The 26562-nt window shown below is 41.1% G+C and overlaps 2 protein-coding genes across 2 annotated transcripts in view; one reads left to right on the top strand and one right to left on the bottom strand.

Annotated features, from left to right (window-relative positions):
- Window positions 1-11661, top strand: part of ST3GAL6 (ST3 beta-galactoside alpha-2,3-sialyltransferase 6) — a gene marked incomplete in the record, with an annotated part of 79830 nt that extends 68169 nt beyond the window's left edge. Inside the window, 5 exon segments of the mRNA XM_014582275.2 lie at window positions 1844-1939; window positions 5162-5348; window positions 5449-5586; window positions 10128-10280; window positions 10968-11661. Of these exon segments, the coding sequence (XP_014437761.1) occupies window positions 1844-1939; window positions 5162-5348; window positions 5449-5586; window positions 10128-10280; window positions 10968-11054 (661 nt within the window).
- Window positions 11662-13693: 2032 nt separating this feature from the next.
- DCBLD2 (discoidin, CUB and LCCL domain containing 2) overlaps window positions 13694-26562 on the bottom strand; it is an 82975-nt gene continuing 70106 nt past the window's right edge. Inside the window, exons 14-16 of the mRNA XM_006163914.2 lie at window positions 22544-22593; window positions 21320-21457; window positions 13694-17560 (exon numbers count right to left, since the gene is read on the bottom strand). Coding sequence (XP_006163976.1) covers window positions 17094-17560; window positions 21320-21457; window positions 22544-22593 — 655 coding nt within the window. The 3' untranslated portion in view covers window positions 13694-17093. The remainder of the gene's footprint in view (window positions 17561-21319; window positions 21458-22543; window positions 22594-26562) is intronic.

Below are 26562 nucleotides of genomic sequence, written 5' to 3'. Positions count from 1 at the left end.
GACAAATTTAAACGAACAGACACCTCTAGAACACATTGTGACATATGGCATGTTCCTTTTGTGAGGTTTGTGGCACACTCTCAGGGAGAGTCTATTAGGCAATGTCCCTTCATCCCCACCCCCACATCCCTGCCATCAGAGTTTCCTTTTTTTTGTCTGATGAACTAAACATCAATTTAGGCATGATTTTTAATTTGAGAGGTAAAAACCCTCAATTAAAATGTGTCAAAAGTGGTTTTATTTAGAGAGATATTTTCGCTACAGGGCATGTGCACTCACCAAAGAGACAGAAAGCAAGAAATCAATCCTTAGTGGGGAAGGCCATGATGCAGTCCCTTCTCCATTTTTCTCTCAGGATTTGGGGCACACACACATATGTGCTCAGCATGAGTTTCAAGCTACTGGGTCTGGGACTCAACTGTGGTTGACCATGTGGGAGTCCGGTGCCTTAACAGCGACCACCTGCTGGCTCCCAGAAATGTTTTTAAAATGTAAAAGTGTTGAAACATAAAATAATTAGAAGAGTTACAGAAATTCTGCATAAGGTAACCGTATGAGTATATTTCTCTTAGCATCTTTTAACGTCATGAAATCAATGCTTGGTGGTCTTTGCTATAGGGTGTGCGTGCTCACCAGAGAGAGAGAGAGAGAGGAAAAGTGAGAAAACATTCCCCAGGAGGAGATGGCCACACCACAATCCTTTCTTCTCTGTTCTCTCTGCATTTTGGGTATACATGCACACATGCGTGGTATATTTTTCAAGCCCCCTATGGCCTGGCTTGGTGACCCTTTTACATATTCCTGTTTTGCTGCATTCTCTTATGTTTAAATATTCTGCAGCATTTGTATAATTTTGCTTCTCATTAATTTCCTAGAAGCCTTCAGGTCTTGAGTTCCTATGGTCTGCTGATTTCTTGGTTCTTAGTGAGCTTTTTCTTTAGACTTTCTGTGTCCTGAGGGCCCTGGAAGGACAGACTAATGGCTTTAACTTCTGTAGTTTTGTCCCCTAAGATGACATGGCTTATTTTGTTATTTCTCTGGCCTGGCTAGGTGTGGTAAGAGTCATGAGACAGATGGACCATGCCATGTTTGCTGAAGGCGATGAGCCATCTACAGCTCCAGGTTGGCCTCAGGCAGGAACAGGAAGTCCCTCATGTTGTCCTACTTTAAGGCTCTTTACAAGGAACATGGTGTGAACTCTTATTGATAGTTTGTATTGGTTTAGCTCTAAGGGTTGGCTCATGTTCAGGAAATTGAAGTGAGCATGAGCAAGATACAGAAAACTGCATTTTCTCCACTAGACTCAAAACTGTCTGCCTCTTCACTTGTAAGATGCAACAGCCAAAGGTAGTCTCTCCAAGGAGTAGGTTACGCTGGTGAAAGGTGTATATATACATATGTGACATAAACACACTTGTATCAACATCGACATACAGAGTCCTATGTGAAGGCATGTTTTTATAATCTAGATCCAAATGCTAGTTCCATGTCTTGGGAGTATGACTTTTCAGTGTTACCTGACAGTTGTCCAAACCTCCTCCTTCATTTGTATGCTGGGGATGCCAGGTTTACTTATGTCAGCAGTTCCCAAAGATCAGATGAGCATGCGCATGGGCTGATGAGTTAAAGTCGCTGATGATGGTGTTGTGTTCTTCCTAAGAATGCTGTTTATTGAAGCTTTCATCTCTTTTATACTCTTAAGAGTTGAAAGTCACAACTGGTTCTTTTTCTACATATGCAACAAGTGAGATTTGGCAGTGGGCTGTTAAAACTATGAATGAGTTCTGGGAAACACCCAGTTCTGTAAAAGATTGCTCAACTCACTTGTCTGTTTGCTTAACAGCGTGCCATGTAAAAAATGCGTGGTGGTTGGTAATGGAGGAGTTTTGAAGAATAAGACATTGGGAGAAAAAATCGACTCCTATGATGTAATAATAAGGTAAATGTATATCCTCTTTGCTAACTCAGAATTGTTTAAGAAGAATATGGCTTTCTACTTTAGAACAGTTGTGTTTTAAAAGGAAGGGGATTTGTTTCAGTGGGTTTATGTACTTGATTATACAACCTTCTGTCTCAGTTATTGGCTAGTCAGGCCTAGATTTCAGGTCACTCATTTAACAAATATTTATTAAGTCCTCTTAATAGATCAGCCACAATTCTAGCCAACACGGAAGATTGCAAGAAATAAGAACAATGTCCTTGCTCCCTGTGGAGTTTACATGCTAATGAAGGAAAGAAAACAATAATTAAATATAAGAAAATATAATACAATGATAGATGCTATGCGAACGATTTTTTTTTTTTTTTGCTTATTTTTTAAGAGAGATTTTTGCTGTAGTGCACATGAGCTCATGGAGAGACAGAGTAAGACAGAGAGAAAGTGAGAAATCACCCCCCAGGGGGGATGGCCATGCCACAATCCCTTCTCCTCCATTCTCCTCTCAGGATCTTGGGCATGCACGCACATGCACCTGGGAAGTTCAAAGCTGCTGGGTCTGAGACTTGAACTGTGGTCAGCTATGTGGGAGTCTAGCAACATGACAATATGCCACCTGCTGGTCCCAACAATTTCTTAAAAAAGATATGCTAGGGGATGACTGAGCAGCTACTTTAGAATGAATGACCACTTTGAGGAGGCGATATCTAACTGAACCTAAGTTACCACATAGGACCAGCCATAGCAATGCAGGGAGAGAGAAAGCTCGCTGCAGGGCCTTAGGAGGATGCACCTGAGTTTGAGGGGAGCAGTAGAGAAACCTAGTGTAGCTGGAGAGCAGCAGGCTGGGAAGAGCTGTTCAGTTGGAAGCTGAAGGAGTGGGTAGGCTTTGTAACTTGGGACTAGAAGCTTGGATTTTATTTTAAGTAGAACAGGAAGCCTTTGGAGATTTTTGAGCATGAGAGCAGTGCAATTGATGTCTTTAAAATATTCTGGCTGTGGCATAGACAATGGAATGCATGGGACAAGGGTGGAAATGAGGCCAATTAGAAGGAGGCGATGAGGGTGACTTAGGACAGGATTGTCAAGGGAGAAAAAGAAGTAAATGGATAGACTGGAGACTGGATCCATGTTTTATGTGTAGAGTTATTCAAGCTTCATTATATTATATGGAGAATAAATAAATAAAGAAGCCACAGGTACTTCCTCCTCTATTTTCAGCCTAAGAATCGGCTGGAGAGTGGTATCATTCATTGAGTTGGGAAAGAATAGACTAGAAGCAGGCGTAGGAAAACAAGATTTCTGTGCAAACATATCAGATCCGAGATGCTGATTATGTTTGCAGTGGGGAAGTAAAGTAGTTGGACAAACAGGCTAACATCTGGATGGTGAGCAGCCTATAACTTGCATTGAAAACATGAAGTGTGCGATTTCCTGGGTAGATAGAAGAGAGCCCAGGGTAGGGCCTCTGAGTGGGCAATACTTAGAGGTTGATCAAAGAAAAAGGAGTAAAACAGACAGAGAAGATCCACCAGTGTGGTAGGAAGAAAATCAGAAGGTGACAGCAGAAACCACAGCAATGAAGTGTTTCAGGCCACAGGGGGAGAGCAGCCATGTCCCAGCCATGTCCCAGCGTAATCGATGTCTTTAAAATATTCTGGCTGTGGCAGAATATTTGTTTGTGAGAGGTCACGCAAGATAGAGACAGGTGACCGTTGGATTGGCAATCTGAAGTTCATTGACACTATCGGCAAAAGGAAGCTCAGGGGCATGATGCAGTGAGAAGCCCAACTAAAATGAGTTGAATGACAGATGAGGAAGTAAAACCAATAGTCAACTCTTCGGAGAAACTGTGCTCTGAAGGAGAGTTGGAAAACGAGGTGGTCACTGGAGGTGGTCACAGAGTCAAGGAAGAGTTTATTGTGTTTTCTTTCTGTAGCAATAAGAGATGCTAGAGAACGTTGGTAAACTGATGGGGATGAGCGGAGAGTTTGGTGTGGTAGAAAGTGGGGGGAACAGGGTCTAGAGCACTAGCGCGCTTAACCTTTCGTAGTGGAAAGGAGAACTGTGAGTATGTTTATAGCTATCGGATCCCTTAGATATGGTGATGGGAAATAACATCTGTATCTGTTTTCTCAATGAAAGGCTGAGATAAAGTCAATGTCTGGGGTAAGTGTATGTGTGTTAGAAGGGTCTCTGAATAGTCTTCTGAAGAGTGGGCAAGTTGGCACACTGGGGCAGTGCGTTAGGATGGCCCGACAGTGTGTAGGGGTTTTGCTGGCCTTCTGCATAGCGAGGCCATCTTTTCTGTTTATCATCCATTTCGATGAAACAGGTTATTTATCTACAAAACAATTTTGAAGGATTTACACATTTCTCTACCCATAGTTGTCTATATCTGATATTTAGAACCAGAGCAAGCCCTGGTGGGAAAATATCATGGGCATAACATTTTAGAAGTCATTAATGAGTGTTATTAATACTGTCTTATATTACATAGAGTAAGAGGCAAAGGGCAAAGCAGTATTTATCCTCCTAGGGGACACTGTTTTGGAAAGTACGCATTCCTTTTTTATAGCATACTTTCATAGTATGCGCAGAAGTAGTGCTTGTCTAACCTTGGCTTTGCACATAGACAAACCCGACAGTAGATCCTTTGTGGTTCTGTAGTTCAGTCTAGCAATAGACATTAATTATGTTGTGCTTGAGTATAATATAGCAATTTTAAATTGTTACTTTATTCCAGAGCACATTTTTGATGGGTTTTCAGACCAGCTTAAATGTCATTCTTCTGGCCTGTCCGTGGCTTAGACAGTCATATGCTAGATAACTATGTGACCTTGGGCAAGTAACTTTATCTCTTGGGATCTTAGGCTCTTATCTATAAATCTAGGGGGCTTTGTGTGATCATCCTCCAAGGTTTAACTCTAGTATTCTGTACTTCTTTGATTTAGTCTTCACTATTCTTGAAGAAAACCTGAAATTATTGTTGGCTCTCCAACTAATTTTCAAGTACAAATGAATGTTTCTGGCTTTGATCAAGTAGCTGTTTATGGAAAGGAATGATCTCCTTGGCCTTTATGTGTAGAAGATGGATCAACTGCCTTGTGGTTCCAGACCACAGGCTACGCGGCTGATGTTTTTCAAACTGAATACTCTCAGAAATGTGATGAAATGGCTCATACTGCACTGGTCTACATATCCTCTGTATTTTACTACCCACAGAATGAATAATGGCCCTGTTTTAGGACATGAAGAGGAAGTGGGGAGAAGGACAACTTTCCGACTTTTTTATCCAGAATCTGTTTTTTCAGATCCCAGTCACACTGACCCTAACACTACGGCCGTTCTTATTGCCTTTAAGCCACATGATTTAAGGTGGCTATTGGAACTGCTGACAGGTGGCAAAATAGTAAGTCGGCAAAATTGATCTGCCTTAAAATTACTTGTAGTTTTTTCCTTAAAAAAAAAAAAAAGTCACACTGTTCTGTTTTTTGTATTCTTTATTTTAGAACACTAATGGTTTTTGGAAGAAACCAGCCTTAAACCTGATCTATAAACCTTATCAAATCAGAATTTTAGACCCTTTCATTATCAGAATGGCAGCTTATGAACTGCTTCATTTTCCAAAAACGTTTCCCAAGAATCAGGTATGTATTTATCTTTGCCAGGTTTTCAAGTAAAGATCTAGCTGAGGCAGGAGAGTCCTTGGAACTCTCGAAACTATGAGAACTACTGCTCAGGACGTGGCTGCTCAGGACCACATCCGAGTTGGTAAAATTTGGTATCTGTGGATATTATCGTTATGGTTTCCAGATTGTAAGGAAAAGAACCTTAAGTGGAGGACTTTTTCTCTGCCCTTGCAGGGTCCTCCTGAGGTCTCTTTCTACACGTCCAAAAAGCTCTTCTCTCATAAGCTCATCTTGAGCATTCTGCAGTCAGGAGAGTCTGACTGGGAGAGCTGACTGGCACGTGTGGGCTCCGAGTAGCAGGATGGCCTTCAGTCTGAGTGCCTGCCTGGCTTTCCAGACTAGAAAGAACCGCCTGAAGCAGTCTCATAAATTTATCAGGAGACAGCCAGAGGAAAGAGAATTAGGACAATAGGGAGTGAAGAGAGATTTCTGTGGTCATAGAATACCTGCCAGTACCAGATTCTCAAGGAGTGATATTTATAGCAATAGAGATTGTTCTTGAAACTCCACGGATTATTTAATGAAAAGAAACTTCATTGACTTTGATGCATGCAGCCTTGTTTATCTATATTTCCTGGAAGACAGTACTTCGCTAGACTTATAATATACAGTGGCAGAGAGATGTTTTTCGTCTGCAGCTTGAGTAACTTTCAAAATATAATACTTCAAAAAAAATATAATACTTCAACCAAAATGAGGTTTCCCCTCTTTGTAAAGCAGGGGAAATTCAAAGACATAAATATGCACTGTGCATATTTTCTTTAGCATGATAAAATTATGTGTAAATTTTAAAACACTACATGTTTAAAATCAAAGAATGTAAAAAAGTGATCTTTCTTTTCTTCCTCTCTATAACCTATATTTCCCAAGATTTTTCACGTTTCATGTGCTTCTGGACTACTTCCTGTACATTTGCAAACACACATGCATACCTTGTTTGTTCAGTTTATTTATATTATAGGTTTTCTGCTATTTTATTTTTTCTTGTTTTACTATTCCATTAGACATTTAGGTTTATTCAACTTTTGCTCTATAAGTCATGTAGCAGTATATGTGCTTATGAAGTTTTCTGTACACTTGTATGATGTCTATAGGCTAGAGTTCTGAGAGTAGAATCCTCAAGTTAAAAAAGCACATATATGCTAACCTTAAACCCAATTTCAAAGTAATTTTGAGGGCAAAGGGTTACATCTGTATATGTTTTGTGACTTTTCAACTCCTATTTTCCTAAGTTAGGAAAGGTTAGGTATGATCAGAGGTATATCCCTTGCCTTTTTTTCTTTTTTAGGTAATGTCCTTAACTTCACGGGCATAGGATGATTGTTATCATACTTAGAGATGATACTAGAGTCAGTTGTAACAGTAATAAAGTCCCAGTAGGACACGGTGGCCCAAAAGCAAACGAGGAAACTTATTGTATTTCAAGAGGGAGGTTGGCCATGTCAGATGCTGTCCAGAGGTTGAATAAAAATAATAAACCCTGAGTTTGGAAGCATGGTAATATTGTCAAGAAAGAGGAAGAAAGCCTGCTTTGATTACAGAGAGCACAAGACATGAACCAGCAGAGACAAATCTTTAATGGAGTTTCATTAGAAGAGGGAATCAGAGAAATGTAGCAATAGTTGGAAGATAATGTTGGATCAAGGAAGTTTGTATCTTTTTAAAAAAATAAAAGTTTATTCACTTATTTCTTGCATGAGTGAAACAAGTGCAGAGAGACAGACACAGAGAGCAGAACCCACAACAGGGTTCCCGTGCTACAATCTACCCCCAGCTCCAGTAAGGCCCTGGATCATGGGCACATACTCACTGTGTTCAGGGAGGTCTGTGGATGCAAACCTGGAACGTTGTCAGGTAGATCAGCCTTGCAGAGCATTGCATTGCCACTGTGCTGTCTGGCCACCTTGTTTTTTGTTTGTTTTTACTTAAAGATAGACATGTTTATATGCTGAAGAGACTGATTCAGTAGGGGAAAATGTTGATGAGGAGAGACAGTGGGTGAGTGTAGAGAAAGATGCTGAAAAGAAAGATGGAATAAAATACAGTACACTAGTGAAGGGGTTAGTGTAGGAATGAACAAGGCATCTCACCCATTGCAAGTAGAGCGAACATTGAAAATAAGAGTCAAGTGCAGCTAAGAGGTAGATTTGGAGTAGGAAAGATGATGTAGCCCTCACTTGACTGCTTCCATCTTCTCAGAACATTGTCTATTTGAAGAGGGAAAGACACTAGGCCTCTTGAAGGAGAACAAGTTATAGGACTAGATCTATTGAAATTGCTGGCTTCCCCCTGGGGACTTTGATCAGAGAGTCAGTGTGCAATCAGGCAAGCATAATTTTCTCATTTTATTCTGCTGCTTGGGTATGGGTACAGTGACAGAGAATTAGGTTTCATCAGGGTCAGGGTCTGAGGTGACAGTAGACTCTGCAGGTGACAGGAGTAGAAGAGTCGAAGGTCTACTTAAAGGAATACTTACAATCATGGATGAAAGACTCTAAGATGTGAAGAAAGGAAGTAGAGGACATGAAATGAGGGACTGAAAAGAAAAAAGTGATGAGATCAATGAGGATGAATCAGTCCTGGATTTTTATCTCAACCACTAACTTCCTTCTCTAGTTAGATGGCAAAGGCTTGTGGTAAAGTCACAAGTGTATCCATTAATTTTATGCTAAAGGCTGATTAGGTTTTCAGATAAGCTTGCTGCCTAGCATTCATTTGCATTGGTTATTAAATCTATTTTCTATTAACATACCATAGCTGACACATTTGAGGGGTACAAGTGGCTTTTCAGTATGAGAGTCACTACAATGTGTAGTATTTAAATGGGGCAATTACTAGACCCATCATCTCAACCATCTGTCGTTACTTTGTCTTGGAAACATTGACATCCTTTCAGTTAGAATTCATTTGATTTTATTGTGTCTTTTTTCCTTTTCTTCAAAATCATAATTAATCATATGTAATTCTCATGGGATCTGTAAGAAACACTTAACTGAAGGTCTTACTGAATTCCTGTATACAAAGCTTGCGATATATCAGTAGCTCTTTATTTGTATTTAAGGCCACCCAGTGAGAATTAAAACTTGAATGCCAAGATCCTCCGATCAAGTATCTATCACACTGTTTTTCAGGAATATGCAAATGAAGGGAAAAGGGGATGCTTGGTTTCTTTTTCTGTTTTTGATAGTGATCCAGTTGAAATTGGATATTGTTATTATGTATCTGGAATCTTTATCTTCCAGTCAGATGGTTCTTTCTTTCTTTCTTTTTAAAAAACACTTGCCATAGGGTACGTACACTCACCGAGAGAGACAGAGAAAGTGAGAAAGCAACTCCCCTCCCCAGGTGTGGGACGCCATGCCACAGTCCTTTCTCCTCCATCCTTCTCTTGGGATTTTGGGCATGCATGCACATGCACCCAGTGTGTTTTTAGGCTGCCATTCAAGACTTGAACCACACAGCCAGTCATGTAGAATTCAGCTGCCTTAACCATCACACCACCTGACTGGTCCCAAGAGGCCCCTTATGATTTCTCACTGAAGTTGCTTGATTAGAGCTAAATTAAATGATCAGAAGTATAAAATATAGCTGTTTTATAAAATTGCCATGCCATGGGACGTGTGCTAAGGAGATGGAAGAACGAATGAAACCTCCAATGGTTGTGGTCACAATGTGATTCTTTCTGCATTTCTCCATCCTGCCAGGATTCTGGGTGAACACACACACACACACACACACACACACACACTCACACACGCCTGGTATGTTTTTTAAGCCATGAGGGCTGGGTTTTGAACTGCTGTCAGCTATGTGGGATCCAGTTCCTTTAATCATTAGGTTAAGGGGTAACCCCCAAATAATAGCAACTTTAAAGCTAATTTATATGAAGACTTTTGTCATGATTATATCATGTTCTTAACTTTTCAAACATACATTTAAAATCCACAGGCTTTTTTTTCTATGAAATTTGACTCATTTTTGTTTCTTAAACAATGTAGTCTTCCTGCTTCACAGTATTCCTTCATTTGATGGTTTTTCACTGGGCTAATACTATAGGTAAGTTTTATTTGAAAGACTTTCTAAAATTTCAGTCATAGATTATATATTCTGTTCAGAGTCGGAGTATATATGTATACTGTTTAGGGCTTGAGCCTTATGATACCATGAGGGTCTGGGGCTGGCAAGTGGCATGGTGGTTAAAGGTGCTGGACTCCCACATGGCCAACCATGGTTCAAGTCTCGGACCTGGTGGCTTGCTTTCTTACTTCCTCTCTCTCTCTCTCTCTCTCTGTCTCTCTCTGATCAAACTGGAAAATAATAATGATAATAATAATAAATAAAGTTAAAATAAATTTTTTTAAAAAGATACCATGAGGGTTTAATGAACTATTTCTCTCCTAATACTCATAAATCTGTTTCATAAAATTAGGGCAACCAAATATGCTTTAAAAGCAAGTAACTCATCTGGGTTTTAAAAACATTATTTCCCTTCCCTCCAGAAACCCAAACACCCAACCACGGGAATTATTGCTATCACACTGGCATTTCACATATGTCATGAAGTTCACCTAGCTGGTTTTAAATACAACTTTTCTGACCTCAAGAGTCCTTTGCACTACTATGGAAATGCCACCATGTCTTTGATGAATGAGGTAAGAGTCACGTAGGTATCATCTTTGGGAAAAACCACGTTTTCCTTTACCCTTTCCTTTTACTGAGGAAACAGGTTTTGAGGGTTTGTGGACCTGATAGGGGTTCAGAGATACCAAGGACTGGAACTAGGACTCAGATTCTGAGGTCATCTTACCACAGCAACAGTTCCCAATGTGTGAACCTCAGAATCTTGCAGCATGTCAGGAGTCATCCAACCAGTACATATTGGGACCAAGACTTACTTTTGATGCTGTGTCATAGTCACAGTATCTCAGCCAACCAGTCTGTGTTTGAAATATTAAAAATTCACCTAAAAGCGTTGCCGTGCTCATGGTAATTACTGTCTTTTTAAACATTTTTTCTTTCTGTTCAGTAGACAAGATGGTTAAGAACATTTTAATCCTGTCAGAGTCGTGGTCAGGAAGTTTGCAAACCTTTATACTAGGTCATGCTTCTTTCAAATAGGGATCAATAGTGGTGGATTTGATCCTGAGGAAGTTGCCTTTTTTTTTTTTTTTTTGGTCTCTAGACTAAGTCTCTTATGTGATAGTTGAGGTGGAAAGAACAAGCCAGGAAAAGCATTTGAGCTTTGTATGCAGAACCTTTTAGATACAGAATATTCTATTGCTGCTGCTCTTCATATTGAGATTGGAACAGATGGTAATTTTCCTTTTTTTTTTTTAAAGAGTGCATATCACAATGTGTCTGCAGAGCAGCTCTTTTTGAAGGACATTATGGAAAAAAACTTTGTAGTCAACTTGACCGAAGATTGACCTTACAGAATCAGAAGATGATGCTAACAGTGTTAGTTTTATTTTTATACTGCAATTTTTAGTTTATTTTTAAATATGTTGGATGCACTTGTCGAATAATTATGTATATTGTCTGTTGCTGCCTGGTGAGTCATAACCACCAGCTTAATGTCTGTGAATATATTTAATTTATGGAAACTAAGAAATGTTTAAATATCAGGGAAATAAGTCTTGATTGTATTATTTTAAAAGTAAGCTGATTTTCTGAGGTGTTTTTATACATCTTTTTATATTTAGTTCACCTTGGGCTTCTGAAGGTATGTGACTTCCTAATAATTAAGGGGATGTAGTTTACCACAAATATTTTTGCTATCATGTGACATTTTGAGAGGAGTATGTGATTCCTGAAAATCTTGCTAGGGGGTGGGGGGTGGGGGATGGCCTGTGATTGTGCCTCGATGTAGCAAACTGGAACTATTTGGCAATGGAGACCTAAGTTTCTTTCACCCTGTAATTCATAAAAAGCATGACTATGATGAATAATTTGGTAGAACAAAGATGACCTTTTCAGTTAAAAGAATTACACTAAACATAACATTCTGGATGAATAAAGAATTCAGTGACTAAGGTCTAGTAGCCTTGCATTTCTTTAAAGAAGGAAAGAAGTTTAGGGCCAGCTCTGTAGCCTGATGGTTAAGGAGGCTGGACCCCATATGGCTGGCGTTGCAGTTCAAGTCTCAGACCCAGTGATTTGAGAAACACATCCGATGCTTGTGTGTGTGTGTCTGCTCAACACCCGAAAAGGAGGGAGAGATGGAGGAAGCTTGCAGTGTGACCCTTCTCCACTGGAGGTGCTTTCTCCTCTCCATCTCTCTGGTGAGTACATGCACCCTCTTGCTCCCCCGAAAAAAGTTTATACAAATATAAGCTAGGTAAGCTCAAGAAGGGGAAAATTATTTTCTTTTTGTGAGATTTTTGCTATAGGGCTCATGAGCTTGCCAGATAGGCAGAAAGACAGAAAGTGAGAAATCACCCCCCGGGGGGGATGGCCAGGACACAGGGTTCTCCTCCATGCTCCTCTTGGGATTTTGGGCATGCATGCACATGTGCCTGGAGTGAGTTTTAAGCAGCCAAGTCCAGGATGTGAACTGCAGTTGACTACATGGGAGTCCAACATCGTAACTGCTAGGCCATCTGCTGGTTCCAGGAGAAAATTCTTAAACATTAGTTTGGGGCTGACTTAATTTGTTCTTTAAATTTTTCACATTTTCTGTTTGATGAAATTAGAGCTGTAAGAAGAAAATAGATGAGTAATGCTCAAGAAGAGCCAAGTGGCCCAGAGCCAGCAGCAGGCTGCACACTGCTGCCGGACAAGCTGAGGCCACACCAAAGGCCCAGTGGAGTCTGGGCTCTTTTTTTTTTTTTTTTAAATATTAATTTTATTTATTCATTCTTTTTTTTTTTAATTTTTTTTAATTTGACCAGAGACAGACAGAAAGTGAGTAAGCAAGCCACCAGGTCCGAGACTTGAACTGTGTGGTTGGCCATGTGGGAGTGTCCAGCACCTTAACCACAATGCCACCTGCTGGTCCCAAGCCAAGCTCTTTTTAAAAAAATTATATTGGTATTTGCATTAAAAAGTGTCAATTTTTTCCCCTAGTAGGGTGCATGTGCTTGCTGGAGACAGAGAGAGGAAAAGATAGCAACCCTGGGGATGGGGGGATGCCTATACCACAGTCCTTTCTCTTCCACTCTCCTTTGGGATTTTGAGCATGTCTGTTACATTTTTTAGTCCCCTAGGTCTGCGACTCAAACTACACAGCCAGCCATGTGAGATCTAGCCACCTTAGCCACCAAGCCACCAGCTGGCCCCTCGGACCTCAGTTTTTCATGTGATTCAATCTCATCTCCAAAGGGAAAGCTTGCCTGGCTAATTAGAGCACACCAGAGAAGAATCCAATCAGTTGCAAATAAGACAGTTCTACAAACGTGATGTGCTACTTTCCCTTCTCAAATTTTAAAATATTATCAAAGGCTATGTGGGGGGTAGGGGAAAAAAGGTGGAGGCGTAAGTAAAGAATAGAATTAAAGGCTGTCAGAAGAGGTCTTGAGTTGAAATAACTAGCTTTTAAACAGTAAATACTGTGTTCTTGGAAAGGTCCTGTGTATTTTTCTCTGTGTTTCTATGCAAAAAATGCATCATGGCTTTTCAGACAACTCAATATTACTCGCAACATTAGTGTTGACAACCACCTGCCTCCCGAAAGAGAGTGTATGAGGGGTGAAATATTAGAGCATGGTCAGGGCAGGAATAAACCACTGTTTAATGGGGAGAAAAGTAGTAGCTGATTGAATGAAGGAGACATTCTCACACGGCCTAAATATTGTAGAACCAGCAGTATGTGTGCACAGCCCAACAGTCCTTTTTGATTTTTCTAATAACTCTGAAGTGGAAAAGCAGGTAATTCACATGTGCTTAGTGTGATCTTTCCCTTAGACCACAAAGCCAGGGTGACTGCCTCTGTTTTAAGGCCAAAAGGATAGGGTGGCCATGGACACAGTTAAAAACCACAAAGACAACAGTGGCATTTTGAAGGGCTGCTGTACACATTGCAACACTGGCCACCACACTTCTGGCAATGTAAAGTTGAGGACTCTAGTATAAGAAAAAGCTACAAACCTGAAGGTTGTTTTATTTAAGCCAAATAATCTGAGCAAGACACATATATACAATTTATTAAAAACACATGAACACATTAAAATTCACTATTTATACATTCTAAATTCTAGCAACATATACAAATACTGAGTGACTACAGTACATGCCGAGGTAAGAAAAGTACATTCGGGGAAAATATCACTGACGCTCAAGCCATGTTTATTTCCAATACGTATTTCAACATGTTTCGTTTCTACCTTTCCCAGTGCCAAATGAAGGGGAAGACACTAGTGAGAAGCTAGATTACATGAGAACTGATGCCACGGTTGACCTAAAAGTATTTTAGAAATCATCCAATTCTTAGATTTTGCAGTTTAGGGACTTCAAGTTCAGGATCTACTAAATAACTTAACTGTTGTTCGGTAAGAGTTTGACTTCTCTCCTGAAGAGGGCTTGAAACGCCTTTCAACTGTCCCACGCCATTTCCCATCACTCTGTCATCTGACATGGTCTTTCTCCCTGCTGTAGCCCTTCTGCTCTCTATGTGACTGTCTAGACAGGGCAAAGAGTTCCAGCTTGACCACTTCCCACAGCTCGGCGGCCACATTCATATTTTAGATTCTGCTTCCCCCTCCTGGGGCAGGGAAGTGGGGGAGGGGAGAGGCAAGTGAGTACCTACCGTGCTAGTTTTTAATTCCTGTTGAAGTTCTCTACGGAGCCATATAAACCCATTGTTCAATGCAAAGTGCAAACAGTGAAACGTGAACTTAAATAACCGAACTAGATCTGGCATATACAACAGGATCTATTTTGATTTACAGCATTTAATAAAATACAAGTCAGAACACACAATATCTCCTCTTTACCTTCTTAGGATCAAGTAACTGCCAATTCAGTGTAATTTTATAAAACCTGTTGATGGTCACACTTGTTGCATCACTGTTTGATTTCTATAATGTATTAACAGAGAAAAATTTAATCTCATAAACCACAGCAACGTAAGTCTTCAATGTTTCAAGTAAAGAAGAAAGATTCAAGGGAATTTTGTCAAAACTGGTCACTTTCACATTTTCAGTTCTTACTTGATTGTCTCCAAAGTTGTATATGTATCAAACATACGAATGTAGTAAAACACCAAAACCCTTCTAATGGGAACATAAAGGAACTAAGAGAAAAAGTACAAAACCAGAAAAACTGTTTGAATCAGGCTCAGCTTTTCATCTGGAAAATAAAATATACAAAAGCAGTAAAAAGTATATATTTTATAAAAACCATTTGTAGTTCAAGGACAGCACAGTGGCGATACGAATCAAGTCTTAAAAAACACTTGCCTCTCCAAAAGAAAGAAAGAAAGAAGAAATAGCTATAGGGAACGACAATCAGGACGCACAGTTACACAAGAAACAGCAAGCTTCTTTGGGAAGATGAAATCGTGATTGAAAACATCTCTCTTAAAGCTTCATATAGGTATATGACGTGAGGAAAAAGTATATTCTTTGTGTACTGAGGAGGAATAAAAATAAGATAACTGGTTTACTCTTTTCCCACCTGAAAGGGGATGCCTACAGTAATACATGTGCTTTACATATTCATACATGTTTTAATAACAGCTCAACATCTGTGCTTTTTGTTTCAAATATCTTGAAACAAAATGTGTATTGATTTTCATGAAATGGTGCCTCCAAGATTGGAAAAGGAAAGCAAATGGAAAAAAGCAACCAAACCATACAGAGAGAAGGCAGGAAGGCTGCAGAAATGAGCAGTACTTTCTGAAGTGACGTTCTAGAATACTGATGGAGTTGTGGAAATGAGCCACATGGACACGGCTCATCTTTCCTCAAACTTCCTGAACACTGGTGACAATATCATCTAGAGGCGCAGGCCAACAAATGACTAGAACCTGGTGAGAAAATACATTTTAGTATTATGTCTACAAACTAAGGTTGACGGACATGGGAATGTCAAATGACGGTGAGCTGCTCATGTCATCTTACCAGCCTGAAGACTTTGAAAGCTGGTTTTTGTACTATGGGCTAATAAATTACAGACGGCTTCTATACCACCCTGTTAAAATGAGTTCTGGGCAGGTCATGAACAAGTACCTACGAAGCAGCTTCCAAGAGAGAGCGAAAACCAGGCCCGAAAACTCATCTGTCAGGGAGCAGATGCCCAGCTATGATCTAAAAGGACTCCTCATGCCTTGGACCACGCACAGGAAGGGCGCAATCACACCACACTGAAGGGTACATGCTGGCTTTAGAGTTCTTGCACTAGTTCACTGTGAAAACAAAAACTATTTTATTTGACTAAAATAAATAAAATACTCTGAGACTCGATAAAAATTTGTATGTGTATGTATAAAACCAGAGAGGATGAATTTTGGTTCTTTTTTTGTTTGCTTTCTAAGGCTAGGACTTCTGAATGCCTGATTTTGCAGGATTTTTGCCTTGCTCTGTGATAAATACAAGTAGGCCACATTTACAGCATTCACTTAGAAATCCTCAACTTTCACAACACTCCTAGAAAAAGATCTCTCTGCGAATAAAGTTGGAGTGGGTCGAGCATCTCCTTTACAGCTTCTCTAAATTGTTGAAGTTGTTCTGTTTCCACGCAGTAAAGACACTTTCATGAGACTGACAAAGCCAGCATCACTCATATTGAAAAAGACTCATATTGAAAAGATATTTCATAAACACGACTGGGGCTCGCCACCAGGGGCCCTGGGCGGAACCAGCAGGGATGACACCAGGTCACGTACCGTGTAGTGTTAAAGCTCTTATGTGTCAAAAAGTGAAAAATCAAGCACCTTGCTTGCTCATTACAAGTCAGAGTTTCTTGACTACAGATCTTCCTAAAGAAAGACAGGTAAGTGTGTATATGGCTGTATTCAAAACAGTGCTTATCTCACTAATTCTTTTCAATCAAACAGTCCAGAAGGCAAAGAATACGAGAGGAGGGACTCGTGATAGTACCCGCCTTTTACAAAGAGAGTAGAATTTCAAGCCATTAGAGATTTCAAGAACAGTACCATGCGTTATTGCCAGTCAGGCTTACAGAGCCATCTCTTGAGTTCGTTAATGTACCTGCAGCATTGGTAATAAATACTCTCAGTGATTTTTAAAATTTCTTTGAAGTGCATAATAGGGAGCTTTTTCTGTATTAAAAATAGTGTTTTACAGTAGTAACAAACAGGATGTTCGAAATTTAACAGGCAAGCATAACTGTGCCACAGTAACACCTTCAAAGCAAGATGGTAAGAGTAGTAGTTTCCTCTACCTCGGTCACCACATTTTCCCAACCACTTCAGTGACAGATATGTAATACATTCTATATATTACTACCGCTAATACTTAAAAGGCCATGTGCTTTAAAACGATGCTTTGTAAAAAGCAGCATCACCTTCAAAGGATTTCTTTAAAAACATCAGCTTCTCCCTCCCGGCCTGCACCTGACATTTCCTGCACGCTCTGCGGCACCTGGTACAATTCATCTGGGGCAGCTGGACCTGGCTTCCCACCTTTGGGGGTGTCATACTGGGCTCGGGCTGAGGAGCAGCTGTCAGTCCTGGAGAGAACTGTATTGTAAGTCCCCACTACAGATGGCGGTTGGTTCCCTGGAGCTTTGAAGGTGGATGTGGAGGGCAGCCCAACGGAAGCTGCGGGGTGCCCCGACATGTCCATGATGATGGGGGTTGCATACTCGGGCCCAGTGATCGGGAGTGGTTCAGCGTAGGCATGGTAGACTTCCTGCACCGGTGAGCTGTAAGGATCAAGGTCTGCATAGCCTGCTTCTTTTCCTTCTTCCGGTTTAAAGGTAGATCTCTGATGAAGTGTGCCAACAATTCCTCCCACAAGCGGCTGCGCATACTCTGGGTATCACAGAACACAACGGGGAAGTTATTTGTTGTATTAATCCAGGGGTTATGTAGCTGAAGGGGGCAGCTGCAGCCTACACCAGAAGCAGACACTTCTTTATGGCCTTTGTGTCACTGTCAACACAGACCTGCGGATTTCCCACCAGTAAGAACCAACTTCAAAAATTAAAGTTGTTACCTAGTATCTCATGGTACTAAGTTGATGTCAGGAAGCTTAATTTATGTAATTTTACATAACGTGTTCATATTTGCACTTCAGATTTACAGACAGCATGTCATTGGAAAAGTTCCATTACTGGAATTTTAGTCTTGAGAAGTAATTTCTGAAATAATTTTCTAATATTCAGCACTGTTCAAAATGATTATGTACCAAGTTAGCAGGATAAATACTCTAAGGGTCGTTTTTCCTCCCTTCTTTAATACCCTTGTACACAAAATAAAAAACACCCCAGAATACCAGGTTAAGAGAATGTCTAGAATCTTTAGAAATGAGTAAGCCCCCATTTTACTGATAAAACATTTAAAACACAGAAATGACTCTTAAGGCCAGCTTTTTAAAAAAAAGTGGTTCTACCTTGAGAAAGTCGTCTCTCTCTCACACTAGAAAAGGTCAGAGAGATTATAAATTGTTTAACATCACCAAGAACTTCACAGACCCCACACACAGTCTCCCCGGAGCTGGTTCCTGAATGCCCAGACTACCTGCGGAGTCTGTCTGAAGCACTGTGGTGACCTCTCTCGGGCTCAGGTGATTCACTTCACTACTGCTGTAGCGAACCGGGGTTTCCTCGTGTTCCAATGACTTGGCAGGGAGAAACTGCTTCATTCCTTTCCACCAACCTTCATGGCGATTGTAAGTTAGAGAGACCATTAAATAGAAACCTATGTCTCAAATGATAACGGTAAGGGAGAGATTCTGGTGCAGTTAAGCCACTTCTATAATAAATATCTAAACAAACATTTTCATATTCAGACATGTTTTCTGCTTTGATAGAAGAGTATCCAGTGCAAAGCAGAACATGGCAGAAATCTCTATCAAAAGCATATTCAGAAGCTAATCACTGGCATTAGACTGTGGCCAAATAAAGTGTTTATTGCAGTAGTAGTTTCTAACAAGTTTCCCTCAAAATACTTTTTTGGAGAGGTTTTTGCTATAGGGTGCATGCACTCAGCAGAAAGAGAGAGAGAGAAAGTGAGAAATCACTCCCCAGAGGGGATGGCCACACTGCAATCCCTTCTCCATTCTCCCCTTGGGATCTTGGGCACACACACACATGCCCAGCGTGAGTTTAAGCCACCGGGCCCGGGACTCGAACCATGGTTGACTACGTGGGAGTCCAGCAACATAGCCATTACGCCAACTGCCGGTCCCAAAAAAGACCCCCCTGGGGCACTGGGGCACAGGGACACAGCAGTGAACTCTCTTGGCTTCTAACAGTTTTCTAGGTATGAAACTGGGAAGTGGGAGACCACAGGAGCCTCTGGCATCGCTTGTGGTGATTTGGAAGATGAAGCTGCATCACAGCAGAGCAGGCAGACCTCACAGATTGCTCAGCTGCCGGGCCCCACTGGGGACACAGCCAGGACAGTGGGACCAACACACTGCGCCATCCAGACCACCATCCTGTGTTTCTACTCAGTGATCAGACGAGCCATACAAAAAGCTGGTCTCTTCTGAAGAAACAGATAGGTCAGGCCAGATAAGGTTTCCAGAAGAAAAAGAATAGTGTGTTATAAGAAATGTGTACTTTCCCATTTATTACTAATTAGAAGGTTTTTTGCTGGAGGGTTAAAATGGTGAGAAAAGAAGAATGCCACTTTTCCAACAGTGTCGTAGAATTCAAATGAGCCCAAGAAGGGCTTTTTACTTTCACTCTTGCTATCTCTAGGGGAGGAAAAAAGAGATGCCAAGTCCACATGAGTTACCTGCCCGATCCCAGTAAGGTAAGTCGTAGGTACCTTCAGTTTTTTTCCTTCTGAAAAGACACAGGGAAAAAAAAAAAAAAGTTAGCAAATAGAGCGAATTCGCCGGTAAGAAATATCTGCAACTACAGAATAAACACCAAAGTTAATAATTAGTCAAGAGTACACATTTCCACCTGCCGGTCTACCCAGGGTGCCTCTTTTTCATCTAACTTGCAAAGTTGCTACTGCTAAGACTTGTTAAATTATGGACTCTCAGTAAATTAAACAACTATCTTCTGAGACAGGTACCCTGTTAGCCACCTATTACCCACTCAGAATGAAGAAAGGAAATTAGAAAGGCCAGGAACATAGATGAGAAGCCTGATGGAATCCAAGGCTCAGCTCTGACATAGGGGCAAATCATATTAGGTCTGTTTTGGTTTCAAATGCAAATTTCATGATTCAATTAATTCACAAAATTCAGAGAACTAAAAAAAAATAAATAAATAAAATCTGGTTTTCTATTGGGAATTGCTCTTTTTGCCAGTGTCATGTTTTTCTCCTATGGTCCTTTGCCCAATAGAAGTTTGTCATAAACCCTTGCTTACAAAGACTTGACTCTCCCAACCACCTCTTAAGTCAACGCTATCATCAATACTGACCTGTCCTCCTAAAACTTCCCTTCCCCTCTGTTAAAAATTACTTTACTGGGACCAGCTGTTAGCGTAATGGCTATGTCACTGAACTCCCATGTAGTTGACCGCGGTTCGTGTCCCGGACTTGGTGGTTTAAACTCATGCCGGGCATGTGTGCGTGCGTGCCCAAGATCCCAAGAGAATAGAGGAGAAGGGATTGTGGCATGGCCACCCCTCCTGGGGGTGATTTCTCACTTTCTGTCGCTCTGTCTTTCTAGCAGTGCACGTGCCCTATAGCAAAAACTTCTCCAAAAAAAAAAAAAACAAAACCAAACAACTTTACCAAGTTAAAAACAAATGAAAGGATGGCTTCTTTCAGGAGTGTAAATCTATGTTAGTTAAAATTAGTGCTTTACAGGGCCAGCTGATGGCACAGGGGTTACATTGCAGGACTCCCTTGTGGCCAATCGCTGTTCGAGTCACAGAACCTGTGGCTTCAAAACTGATGCTGGGTGCATGTGCGTGTGTGTGCCCAAGATACTAGGAGAATGGGGAAAGAGACTGTGGCATGATCATCCCCCCAGGGAGCAATTTCTCACTTTCTGTCTCACTATCTCTGTCTCTCTCTCTCCAATGAGCATACACACCCCAAGGCAAAATTAGTGCTTTACAAGTTGAAGAGAAAGCAGAAATAATTCTAGTATGCAAATGAGGACAACATAGTTGTGTGATTTGCTCAAGATCACAAATACGGCTCAAGCCACATGCCTCTCTCCCTAGAGAACAACCTAGAAGACAATGTTTCTATTACTAATATTAGAAGCTTCTTCATTTTAACATCTGGCTGTATTAATATTATTTAATATTTCAAAGTAAAATATAAAGTTTGTGGAGGAGATGGGAGGTGCTGTTCATCAAAAACCTAAATGAAAGAAAAACATATTAAAATATGCTGGTTCATTTAACATTTTTCTTTCTGAAAATCTCTAATCATCATAAGATTTAATTTAAAAAATTCTTTTCTAAATGGACATTAACTGATTTACATGGCTAAGACAAAAATGTAATGGAATGAGTGTCAGTCAAAGGCTACGCTGCAAAGGGTTTCACATACTTCAAATTTTAAATGACAAAGCTTCAGGTTATTTACTCATTACATATCATATGTAGAACAGTGCTTCAGTAAGATGGAGCTGTTTAATGCCCAGACTACCTGCGGAGTCTGTCTGAAGCACTGTGGTGACCTCTCTCGGGCTCAGGTGATTCACTTCACTACTGCTGTAGCGAACCGGGGTTTCCTCGTGTTCCAATGACTTGGCAGGGAGAAACTGCTTCATTCCTTTCCACCAACCTTCATGGCGATTGTAAGTTAGAGAGACCATTAAATAGAAACCTATGTCTCAAATGATAACGGTAAGGGAGAGATTCTGGTGCAGTTAAGCCACTTCTATAATAAATATCTAAACAAACATTTTCATATTCAGACATGTTTTCTGCTTTGATAGAAGAGTATCCAGTGCAAAGCAGAACATGGCAGAAATCTCTATCAAAAGCATATTCAGAAGCTAATCACTGGCATTAGACTGTGGCCAAATAAAGTGTTTATTGCAGTAGTAGTTTCTAACAAGTTTCCCTCAAAATACTTTTTTGGAGAGGTTTTTGCTATAGGGTGCATGCACTCAGCAGAAAGAGAGAGAGAGAAAGTGAGAAATCACTCCCCAGAGGGGATGGCCACACTGCAATCCCTTCTCCATTCTCCCCTTGGGATCTTGGGCACACACACACATGCCCAGCGTGAGTTTAAGCCACCGGGCCCGGGACTCGAACCATGGTTGACTACGTGGGAGTCCAGCAACATAGCCATTACGCCAACTGCCGGTCCCAAAAAAGACCCCCCTGGGGCACTGGGGCACAGGGACACAGCAGTGAACTCTCTTGGCTTCTAACAGTTTTCTAGGTATGAAACTGGGAAGTGGGAGACCACAGGAGCCTCTGGCATCGCTTGTGGTGATTTGGAAGATGAAGCTGCATCACAGCAGAGCAGGCAGACCTCACAGATTGCTCAGCTGCCGGGCCCCACTGGGGACACAGCCAGGACAGTGGGACCAACACACTGCGCCATCCAGACCACCATCCTGTGTTTCTACTCAGTGATCAGAGGAGCCATACAAAAAGCTGGTCTCTTCTGAAGAAACAGATAGGTCAGGCCAGATAAGGTTTCCAGAAGAAAAAGAATAGTGTGTTATAAGAAATGTGTACTTTCCCATTTATTACTAATTAGAAGGTTTTTTGCTGGAGGGTTAAAATGGTGAGAAAAGAAGAATGCCACTTTTCCAACAGTGTCGTAGAATTCAAATGAGCCCAAGAAGGGCTTTTTACTTTCACTCTTGCTATCTCTAGGGGAGGAAAAAAGAGATGCCAAGTCCACATGAGTTACCTGCCCGATCCCAGTAAGGTAAGTCGTAGGTACCTTCAGTTTTTTTCTTTCTGAAAAGACACAGGGAAAAAAAAAAAAAAGTTAGCAAATAGAGCGAATTCGCCGGTAAGAAATATCTGCAACTACAGAATAAACACCAAAGTTAATAATTAGTCAAGAGTACACATTTCCACCTGCCGGTCTACCCAGGGTGCCTCTTTTTCATCTAACTTGCAAAGTTGCTACTGCTAAGACTTGTTAAATTATGGACTCTCAGTAAATTAAACAACTATCTTCTGAGACAGGTACCCTGTTAGCCACCTATTACCCACTCAGAATGAAGAAAGGAAATTAGAAAGGCCAGGAACATAGATGAGAAGCCTGATGGAATCCAAGGCTCAGCTCTGACATAGGGGCAAATCATATTAGGTCTGTTTTGGTTTCAAATGCAAATTTCATGATTCAATTAATTCACAAAATTCAGAGAACTAAAAAAAAATAAATAAATAAAATCTGGTTTTCTATTGGGAATTGCTCTTTTTGCCAGTGTCATGTTTTTCTCCTATGGTCCTTTGCCCAATAGAAGTTTGTCATAAACCCTTGCTTACAAAGACTTGACTCTCCCAACCACCTCTTAAGTCAACGCTATCATCAATACTGACCTGTCCTCCTAAAACTTCCCTTCCCCTCTGTTAAAAATTACTTTACTGGGACCAGCTGTTAGCGTAATGGCTATGTCACTGAACTCCCATGTAGTTGACCGCGGTTCGTGTCCCGGACTTGGTGGTTTAAACTCATGCCGGGCATGTGTGCGTGCGTGCCCAAGATCCCAAGAGAATAGAGGAGAAGGGATTGTGGCATGGCCACCCCTCCTGGGGGTGATTTCTCACTTTCTGTCTCTCTGTCTTTCTAGCAGTGCACGTGCCCTATAGCAAAAACTTCTCCAAAAAAAAAAAAAACAAAACCAAACAACTTTACCAAGTTAAAAACAAATGAAAGGATGGCTTCTTTCAGGAGTGTAAATCTATGTTAGTTAAAATTAGTGCTTTACAGGGCCAGCTGATGGCACAGGGGTTACATTGCAGGACTCCCTTGTGGCCAATCGCTGTTCGAGTCACAGAACCTGTGGCTTCAAAACTGATGCTGGGTGCATGTGCGTGTGTGTGCCCAAGATACTAGGAGAATGGGGAAAGAGACTGTGGCATGATCATCCCCCCAGGGAGCAATTTCTCACTTTCTGTCTCACTATCTCTGTCTCTCTCTCTCCAATGAGCATACACACCCCAAGGCAAAATTAGTGCTTTACAAGTTGAAGAGAAAGCAGAAATAATTCTAGTATGCAAATGAGGACAACATAGTTGTGTGATTTGCTCAAGATCACAAATACGGCTCAAGCCACATGCCTCTCTCCCTAGAGAACAACCTAGAAGACAATGTTTCTATTACTAATATTAGAAGCTTCTTCATTTTAACATCTGGCTGTATTAATATTATTTAATATTTCAAAGTAAAATATAAAGTTTGTGGAGGAGATGGGAGGTGCTGTTCATCAAAAACCTAAATGAAAGAAAAACATATTAAAATATGCTGGTTCATTTAACATTTTTCTTTCTGAAAATCTCTAATCATCATAAGATTTAATTTAAAAAATTCTTTTCTAAATGGACATTAACTGATTTACATGGCTAAGACAAAAATGTAATGGAATGAGTGTCAGTCAAAGGCTACGCTGCAAAGGGTTTCACATACTTCAAATTTTAAATGACAAAGCTTCAGGTTATTTACTCATTACATATCATATGTAGAACAGTGCTTCAGTAAGATGGAGCTGTTTTTATAATTATTTTCCTCCTGATTTCCATAGACCCTTGATAGCATCTGGTCCTTTTCACCTTGTCATTTGAGCTGCAGTAATTTCAGTTGTCCAGATCAGACCTTCTGGCCTGAAACAGCATATATGCCAACTGCCTCTTAGGAGTCTAAATGTACAAAGGGTCCTTTGAACAGTGTCCCAGATGAATCAGAGGACCCGATTCCTGTCTCCCTCTCAACAACCCTGCTACCCAGTCCTCACCTCCGTCCTTCTGCTTTAACCACAGTGGATGATACTCATTAGGTGGTTATTATATGGAAGTTCAGAGGCAGCAGTGGATAAGAGCATGAATCAGAAAGCCTGGTCCAAAACTCCACCTTGCCATGAACTGCGGGGTGATCTTGGGTGAGTTATTTATGTTATGTCTCACCATTTTCTTCCATAAAATGGAGTTTGTTGCTTCATAGGTTGTTCTAAGGATTAAATGGGTTAACACATGTATTTAAAGTATTGGGTTATCGGAAAACTCACGATGCATTTTTCTGCATAGAAAAATATGTCATGGCTTTTCCAACGACCTAGTAATAACTCAGGATAAAGCATTTAGAATAAAGCCTGAAATTAGCATTTAGTTTTCTATCAAAATGAGCTGCTGTTGGCTTCTGCTGTTCAGTTTGCTAAATGTACCATGCACTCTTTTCTCTGGACTTTCCTCCTCTTTTACCTATTGCCCTCACACCTACTCCTTTGTTCTCTGCTCAGAGCCTCTTAACACCATGAATGTGGAATCCATCTGCCCCCAGCTTCCTCTGGGCACAGGTTCCAAGGTTGGTGCCATGGCTGACACCTCCTGCATGGTATCTCCCCTGGTGAGCTGTGGGAATCGTCCCTGGACTCCCCAGCACATGGCTCACTATTTGGCACAGGTAGAGCCAAGTTTTCAAATACATACTTGTTGAGTGACTGAATAAATGAAGTCATTCTCTTTCTCCACTAAACCTGTCCCTCCTGCCCTTTAATTTCAATTCATAACATCCCCAAAGGCATAACTACACAACCCGAAACTTCGGCTCAGCCTTGACCCCTCCTCTTCCTTCCTTAGTGAGGACTAGTCATGCATACTGTCAATGTCATGGTGAAACATCTCTGCTCTCCTCTAGAACAGCTGGGTCATGTTCCTGCCTGGCTTTAGCACTTTTCCAGCTCACCTTGCTGCCTCTTCCAATCTCTCTCCTCTTTAATACACCCTTACACATTCCCGCCACTAGCTTTACACAATGATCTGATGACAAATCCCCTCCATCTATTGAATAAATCTGAATTTCCCTCGAGAGAACTCCTAAAGAGCACTTCTTGGTCCAGGCCCAGACTACATTTTCCTTTTGTAAAGAGATTTTTGCTATAGGGTGTATGGGCTCGCTGGAGAGGCAGAAAGCGAGAATTACCTTCCATGGGGGTGTGTGTGAGTGACCAGGCTGTAATCCCGTCTCCATTCTCCTCTTGAGATTTTGGGCACACATGCACACATGGTCCAGTGTGTTTCAAGTCACTGGGCCCAGGACTCGGACTGCAGTTGGCCACATGGGAGTCCAGCACCTTAACTACTATGCCATCTGGTCCCTAGAATGCATTTCTATGGTTTCCTCTCAGAATTCTCCCAGGCCACGCCCACTGACTATTTTGCCTACTTTCCCAATCTCTGTGCCTTCACTTAAGCACTTTCCTCAGATTAAAAATGGTCTAAATGTTTGTGTCTCTCCCTGAATTCATGAGAGACTGAAATCCTAACTTCCAAGGTGATGGTATTAGGAGGTAGGGCCTTTGGGAGATGATGACACCACAAAGGTCGAGACCTCATGGATAGGACTCATGTCCTTCCTTAAGAGATCTGAAGGAGCTTGTTTGCCCTTTCCACCACAGAGGACAGAGCAAGAGGCACAGCCTGCTAACCAGAAGGCGGGCCCTCGCTAGACTGGAATCTGCCAGTGTTTCCATCTTGGACTCTGCAGCCCCTGGAACTGCAAGGAATACATTTCTGTTGTAGATAGATCACTCACTTGATGGTATTCTTTAAATAGCAGCCGAACAGAAAAATAAGACATTCACCTTCCTCTATCTAGCCAACTTCAACTCTTTTTTTTGTTGTTGTTGTTGGAGAAGTTTTTGCTATAGGGCGCCTGCGCTTGCCAGACAGACACGAGAGACAGAAAGCGAGAAATCACCCCCC

Source organism: Tupaia chinensis, unplaced genomic scaffold (assembly GCF_000334495.1).
Source record: "Tupaia chinensis unplaced genomic scaffold, TupChi_1.0 Scaffold143570_1, whole genome shotgun sequence".
Classification (NCBI taxonomy): domain Eukaryota; kingdom Metazoa; phylum Chordata; class Mammalia; order Scandentia; family Tupaiidae; genus Tupaia; species Tupaia belangeri.
The sequence above is the reverse complement of the archived record's forward strand: the minus strand, read 5'-3'. Positions and strand labels throughout refer to the sequence as shown.